Raw genomic sequence first — 8,091 nt, forward strand, 5'->3', positions numbered from 1 at the left:
GTAATTTGGGGCTCCTTCCCTGACTGGACAATAGAGAAGGGACTCTCTTAGGACTATGCTGCATCACTGAACCCCAATGTCAAATAGCATGAGGAGATAGTTATGAGGGCCCCTCTCAGTTTTGATACTCCATCTGTGAAAATGTGGGGCACAGCCGTATCTCTGTACCGAGATTTTAGCCAGGGTAAATTTGTCTGAATCTTAGTTGGCTACCTTCAATCAGGGTAACCTGTATTAAGGAGAGGTAAGAATCTGGATAACTGTAGTTGCAGATCAACAATTAATATATTGAAAGTAAGCTGAACTGTGCAATTGATTAAGAGATGATTATTTCTAATAGTTATTAACTGTTATTAAGTCCAGAATGAATGAATGTATTTAGAGAAAAGGAAAGACCTAGAGTTGACGGAATTGTAAGGATAACTAGGATTTTTGGAAAACATAGAGAATGTACTTTATTTATGTTATAAATGATGAATGTGATATAGAAATCAAAAAGATGGCAAGTTTGGGGTAGGGTGGAGGTAAACTGGGTTATCTGTGTGTTTGTTTTGGGTTTCTTTTGTCCACATGGTTGTATGTTTGTCTTTTATTGTTTGTTCATATGTATGTCTCGATAATTCAATACAAATTTATTAAAAAAAACAAAACAATTAATAAAGCTCATTCACTGAGACTTATGTCTTCATTTCAGAGCAAAAGTGCATGTAAAAGCTAGTTGATATTTTTCCTGCTCTTTTACAGGGTACTAAGGTTCTCCAGATGTTCATGTGGTACTTGAATCCACGGCAGGTCTTTGACCTCTCTCAGGGAGGACCAAGAGATGCGTAAGTTTGGAGATACTTAGCTGATTAAGCATTTACTGGTCTTTAAATACAGAGGAAACATAATATTTGAAGCAGTTGTTATCACAGTATTTACTTGATTCATACAGTGGTCTTGACTTTGGTCTTCACTGTGACTTCTGCTGTACCTTACAATTGAACAGATATTATTAATTGAAGACATCTGTAGAGTGGAAATGTAACCTAATCCTTTTGTGTGTAGATGAGCAGCTGTTCCTTGGAGTTGTTGGATGTGCCAATTGAATCTAACTCTCCTTATGCTCCTTGAAAAATGTATTTCTCTGCCGGAGATCCTAAATACCTGTTGCTAATCAGAGTCAACAGTCCAGGGCTAGATAGGCCAATGTTAGTTGTGGAAATAAGTCGAGTGATCCTGCTCTCAACTCCTCTCAGCCAGCGCTCTGTAGAAGATCAACAGGCCCAAGATTGTAACATCTGAGTCACTCAGTGGCATTTTCTCCGATCTTTACATATTAGAAATTACATGTAGTGTCACTGTGGGAGTTTAAGGTCAGGAATGTCATTTGAACAAAGGTTGTCATGTGGGAAAGTAAAACATTTATTAGCTATTGGATTCAATTTTTTTGGATGAAACGTTAAGTACATACATTAAGAAATGAGGAAAGTACACAAATGAACCAATTGCTAAAGAAACAGGGTGGAGGCATTCTTTCAAAGCTGACATGACGCCATCAAAATTGTGTTAACGTTTGAGAACATAATTGTAACGTTAGCGGCATTTCATACTACAAGAGCCAAAGTCCGTACATGATGGCTCCATAAGTATTTATTGGCTATATGGAACATCTTAGGGAGGCTTTTCATATCATTCGGTAGATTGAGGTGATAAAACTAAATTATTATTGAAAGATTTGGGGGATCCTCCTTCCTTTTGATACAATTGTTGTATGTTGTTAAAAAAACTGAGCAGGTGAAGAAAGATTTATGCTAGGCATGTCAAGCTTAAATTGAATTTCCTTTCTGCTGCTAAGTTGTTTTTTGTAATAAGATAGTGGAGAAAAGAGAAGCATTTTAATTAACACATGGCTATCAAAAGGTTGTGAAAAGAAGGCAGGCAGCGGAGTGTTACCAGATTTCAGAGACACACTGTTTCATTTTCAAAATCTGAGGTTCTAACACGAGTTGGCATGACTCAAGATGAAACAATCATCTCTTTTCCTGTTCATATTAACAACATTTACTAGAATTATCACTTAGTCCTTTGTTTCCACATCTGTTGCATAAAAATGGCATATAAATGATATAGAAATGCAGTGAAACAAGCAAACAAACTGGGAATGACAGCACCGAAAATGAGAGGAATGAAAAGGCTGGCAGCGCTAACAGATGACAAAGAAATGGAAAAGGGCATATATACACATTCCCCTTCTCCATGTTTACTCAGAAGTAGGTCCCATTGATTTGCTTTGGATTTCAGTAACCATGGGAATAATGTTTATTTTATTTTTATTTATTTTAAATACTTCTATCCTGTTTTTCAAGCATTTAAAATAAATATTAATCCGCAGGTGTCCTGCTTTTTGCCCTGACCCGGATGGCCCAGGCTAGTCTGATCTCATCAGATCTTGGAAACTAAGCAGGGTCGGCCCTGGCTAGTATTTGAATGGGGGACCACTCAGGATCAATGTTCCCTCTAAGCTGGGGAGGCTTGTGAGCAAAAATTCTACTTTGTGAGCTACTGGCATGAAAATTGTGAGCCAGCAATTTGGCTACTGCATAAATTAGTTTGCTCTAGAGCCCTCCTTCCTGAGCTGGGAAAACATGGCCACAGACCCAAAACTGAAACAGAAGCTTGTTTCATTTGACATGATTGGGCTCACATTATTTTATTACTGTCTTAAATTTATAGGAAGGATTTTATCTGTATTGATTACTTCTCTCACTGTTTTAGGTCGTAACTTTGTATTGGAAAAAATAACTTTTAAGTCTCTGGTTGCTGCCAGGTTTTGCCAGCAGTGCAATATAGGGTCCCATCTGGGAGCCATTAAACATGGAAATAATTTTAGAAACAGCGGTATTAATGTCTAGAAATGTATACTAATTTGACTGGATTCACTGTACTCTAAAAGGGCTCTTTTAGTTTCAACCAGGAAGTGCAACATAGACAGGGATATACATACATATTGTGGAGTCTTTTAAACTACAAAACCTATAAAATAGTGCAGCATTACCGCACTGTGTGTGGTTTGGGGGAAGCGACACATAATACTGGGAAATCCATGATTACATCCCAACAATTCAATCTAAGCAGAGTTACACCCTTCTAAGCCCACTGGAATTCTGCTCAGAATGGCACTGCAAGGCATGCAGTTAACCAGTTTCAGATAGGATCTGGGTCATCATGTCCATTAAGTGTATCTAGGTGATCACCTAGGGTGCCACAGGTAGAGGGGCACCAAAACCAGCCCTGTTGACATCCTGCCCTTCTACCCATGGCTCCAGTGTCTGACACAGTGAGAGGCAGCCCCTGGCAGTAGCCCCAGCCCCTGTGAGTGGCCCGTGGTGAGCCCGCTCCTTCTCTCCCTCCCCTTTCCTCCCCCCTCCATTCATGGGGAGCAGGCTGTGGGTGACCCAGGGCCCAGTCTTCCTCTGAAGTTGTGGCACTGTGGTAAGCCATAGCCCCAGTGAGGGTGGCATAAATGGGGTGGCTTTCCTGGGGGGAAAGCCATGGGTGTTGGCTTCCACACAGCTTGTGGAGTAATTGGCCTAGGGTGTCAAAAATCCTTGGGACAGGCCTAGCTAGGAAGGGCTTTTTAGCTTGCTATTGGCAGAAATATCATACGTATCAAGCGTACTAAGCAGGAAGGCATCAGGTGAGAAAATGCATGTTGCTGTGTGAACTCAGACAGAAATGCATACGCAAAATCATGTGGGATCACTAATTAGCAGTTGAAGAGCAGTAAAGTACTCTGCCACCGGTCTGTTGGCCCAGTTCCTTCTCTGCACTGTTCTCAGTTAAGGGGGGGGGCATAGCTCATTAACTGAGCATACATTTGTCATGCATAGGGTTGCTAGGTCTGGGTTGGAAAATGCTTGGAGACTTTGGGGGTGGATCCAGGAGAGGGCGGGGTTTGGGGAGGGGAGGGGCTTCACTGTGATACAATGCCATAGAGTCCACCCTTCAAAGCAGCCATTTCCTCCAGGGGAGCTGGTCTCTGTCAGCTGGAGATCAGTTGTAAAAGCGGGAGATCCCCAGGCCCCATCTGGAGACTGGGAACCCTATTCATGCAGAAGGTCCCAAGTTCAATCACTGTCAGCTCCAGTTAAAGGTTCTCAGGTAACAGCTGCTGGGTAACATCTCAAGTAACAAGACCTCAAACAGCCATTGCCAGTCACGGTGGACTGTGCTGGACCAATGTTCTGACTCAGTATCTGGCAACATTCTATGAATGCAGACTTCTGCCACGTAGAGGAACAATCCTTTCAGTAATGCAGGAGGATTTTTTTATTTGTAGTTCTACTGAATAAAGCATGGTTCTCAAGATAGCAGGAAGAAGAGATGAAGAAATGTTTGGCCTTTGAAGTTTTCATTTTATTTTATTTTGGCGTTTTGGTCCAGCCCCACACAGCTGCAGAGAGCCCTTAGGGCAATGTCTACAAATCTGAATCATCATAAAACTATCATAATAATGGACTACTAAAACATACCACAGATAAATAACATCTGATAACCAACCATTAAGACAGCAAACTAGCAGCTTCTATGTGAAGCCTCTGGGAGAGGTCATCAGGAGGTCTGGGCTTAGCCCTGTAGCCAGAAATTTTTTGGTGGGGGGCAGAGGGGGGGCACATTTTGGGCAGGTTCCAATGGCAGCCACGCACCCTTGGGTCAAGCAAGGAAGGTCAAGCGGCACCCTGGGATCAAGCGAGCAGAATCCCTGCCCCTCTTCCTGCCTCAGCCTGTGTGATGGGGGGTGGGGTGGGGCCTGGAGTGCACTGCTGGGTAAGGCTGCCTCCAGCTGGGGTTGCTCTTGCACTTGCCATAGCTCTGGCTGCCGCTGGGTTGCTGCACCCTGTTTTTTTTTTAAAAAAAGAGGCACACACCAAGCAAGCCTTGAGTGAGCAGCTCACTCTAGAGGGGTTGGGGAAGCAGCAGGGAGACAACGATGAGGCAGCCGGTGGGTGAGGGAGGAAGGTGAGCCAGCCATGCCACAGGCATGTCAGCACCATGTTTGCTGCTCCCTCCATCTTCCAATTTGGCTCCTGGTTCGTGCTCACTCAGCAATTTGGGCTGGGGCGGAGCTGGCACTGGGTGCATGCTCCTTCCCTACCTGCTCTTGTTTGATCACTCTGCTGGATGGGCATCAGCCAGCCAGCCAGCTGCTCTCGTCGCTTCCCTCCTGACAAGCAGCTCCAGGCTCTCTCTGCCTCCTGGGGGAAGGGAGAGGGGACTGGGGGAGGAAAGGGGGCCGGGAGTGTTGTCCCAAGGGCCCCCCCCCCCGTGACTATGGGCCTGGGGCTGCAGTGTCATCAAAATGTAGATGTTACCCAGCTCTACCTTGCTTTCTCACCTAATTAAGGATGCTATGGATGTTCTGAACTGGTACTTGGAGTCAGTAATGGACAGGATGAAGGCAAACAAGCTGAAACTTAATCCTGACCAGACAGAAGTTTTCTGAGTAGAACTTATTTGTGACCACTAGAAATTGTCTGAGACTTGCGATCTCTCCTGTCTTGGATGGGGTTATACTCCCCTTGCAGCGTGGGAGTCCTACTGGATACAGCAGTCACCTAACCGGGTGGCTACTGTGGCTCAGAAAATGTTTGTCCAGCTCCGGCTAGTGTATCAACTGTGTCCATTCCTGGGTCAGTCAGATCTAGCTACAGTGATCCATGCCTTAGTTAGACTGGACTATTGCAATGCACTCTACTTAATGCTACCCTTGAAGAGTGTACAGGATCTGCAAGTAGTGCATATTGCTGCAGCTAGAACTGCAAGTTGGGGCCAGCTATCGAGAGCACATGACCTTGATATTACAGCAATTACACTGGCTACAGTTCCGCTCCTGACCCAGATTCGCACTGTTGGTTTTGACTTTTATAGCAATACATGACTTGGGACTGGGGTACCAGAAGGACTGTCTTCTCTCATATGTTCCTACCTGGGAATTAAGATCACAGAAGAGGCCCTCTTGATTGTCCCATCAATCAAAGAAGCCCAGTTTGGTGTAGTGGTTAAGTGTGCAGACTCTAATCTGGGAGAACCGTGTTTGATTCCCCACTCCTCCACTTGCACCTGCTGATGTGACCTTGGGTTAGTCACAAGCTCTGGCGCAGCTGTCCTTGAAAAAGAGCAGTTTGTGTCAGAGTTCTCTCAGCCCCACCCACCTCACAGGGTGTCTGTTGTGGGGAGGGGAAGGGAAAAGGAGTTTGTAAGCCGCTCTGAGACACCTTTGGGTAGTGAAGGGCGGGGTATAAATCCAATCTCTTCTTCTTCTCTTCTAAACAAGAAGAGGGCCTTTCTACTGGGAGCTCCACAATTAGTTCCCAGAGTGGTGTAACTAGCTCCCTCACTTTCAAACTTTAGGAGGCTATTGAAGACTGTTTTTTTAGGACTGCATTGGATTATTACTAATCCTGAGTTGTAATTTTAAATGCTGTTATATTTTTAATGTTTTTTCTAATGTAATCCATCTTGAACTCCCAAAGGAAGGAAGGTGGCTAATAGTTTTAAACCAATTAATTAATTAACATGGGCAACTCTGCTGAAAAGTCCATGTTCCCAAGGTTTCAAGTTCCAGATTGGGAAAGTCCTAGAGATTTGGGGGTAGAGTCTGGGGAAGGCAGGGTTTGGGGAGGGGAGGGGAGGGGAGGGACCTCAGCAGGATATAGTCCACCTTCCAAAGCAGCCATTTCCTCCAGTGGAATTGATCTCTGTTGTCTGGAGATTAGTTGTAATTCCTGGAGATCACCAGTCCCCATCTGGAAGTCGGCAACCCTTACTGTTCCTCAGCCATGACAAACTCACAAAGATGGGATTTGTTGCAAAGTTACCTCACTCTGGCACTCTCATACTCCAACTTTCCTTTTTATTCCTACACTAGTAGCAAAGCCCATTGTAAAAGCAATACAATGAGCTCTAGCAAGATGTGATGTGTCAGCGTGCGCACAGGTCCCCCCCCCTTTGGTTTATCTCCCCATCCCCAGACCCTGGGGTCGAGGGTCAATGGAAGGCCCACCACTATCTCCCCGCCCAGCCACCTCTACCACCCTGGATGTCGGCCTTGCCCTCCTCCTTGTTGGCTGCCTTCTCCTCCCTGGCACCGGCATCTGTTGGCTTGCCACCCGCCTGGTCATCTGCAAGCAGCCATGGCTGATGATGACTGCTGCACCGCCACCATGATTGGCCTCGGTGTCATGACTCTCTGCCTGCCAGAGCGTCCCCCCACCTGGCCGCCTCTACTGCCCTCTACCTCAGCGGCTCATGCAGTGGAGGTCGGCGAATCACCACTCAGGGGGCATGCAGCTCCTGGATGTCGGCCTCACCATCCTTGTTGGCCACCATCTCCTTCATGGCGGCAGTGGCCATCTGCTCGCCACCCAACTGGCGACCTGCAGCCAGCCATGGTTGACAACGACTGCTGCAGCGCCACCATGATTGGGGTTGGCCTCATAAGCCTCCACCCGCCGGAGCATCTGGCCCATCCGTCACCTCCCAGTATACTGGGTGGGACTAAGGCAGCACACCCACCAGTGGATAGAGACAGTGGATAGAGCCAACTGATTTGGGAGCGTGTGGAATGTTCTGGAGAGTTCATGACCAAATATAGTTATATATAAGGAGAGATATCCCCTCCACCTAGGGGTCTGGTGGAAATTATCATTGTCTTGGACTTAGTGCTGTTTTCTGGCTGTTTTTAAGTATTTTAATGTTGTACGTCACCCCGAGTGACTGATAAATGGAATATAATAATACTAATAATAAATGAAGAAAGTAATAGCAGCTTTGGAAGGCAGGCTTTATGGCATAACACCCGTCTGTGTTCTTTTCCCAAACTCTCCCCTCCCCATGCTCTGTTGCAAAATCTCCAGGAGTTTCCCAAAGCAGAGTTGGCCCCTGTATGTATGCATGCAGCACACCTAGTAAAACACCTACTGGGGGACCACTGGAGGTAACTGGCCCCCTAAACCTGGAGTCAGTCTGCTTTAACATTTGTCTCTAGAGCCCAATTCTGTGGCAGGATCTGGAAAGTCAGATTTTGAAAGAGCTTTAAGAGAGGGAAAG

At 45.7% G+C, this 8,091-nt stretch overlaps 1 protein-coding gene across 1 annotated transcript in view; it reads left to right on the plus strand.

The window, feature by feature from the left end:
• DGKI (diacylglycerol kinase iota) overlaps positions 1–8,091 on the plus strand; it is a 383,828-nt gene that overhangs the window by 220,889 nt on the left and 154,848 nt on the right. The window contains exon 11 of the mRNA XM_015424707.1: positions 745–827. Coding sequence (XP_015280193.1) covers positions 745–827 — 83 coding nt within the window. The remainder of the gene's footprint in view (positions 1–744; positions 828–8,091) is intronic.

Source organism: Gekko japonicus, unplaced genomic scaffold, assembly GCF_001447785.1.
Source record: "Gekko japonicus isolate JY-2015 unplaced genomic scaffold, Gekko_japonicus_V1.1 scaffold689, whole genome shotgun sequence".
NCBI lineage: Eukaryota > Metazoa > Chordata > Lepidosauria > Squamata > Gekkonidae > Gekko > Gekko japonicus.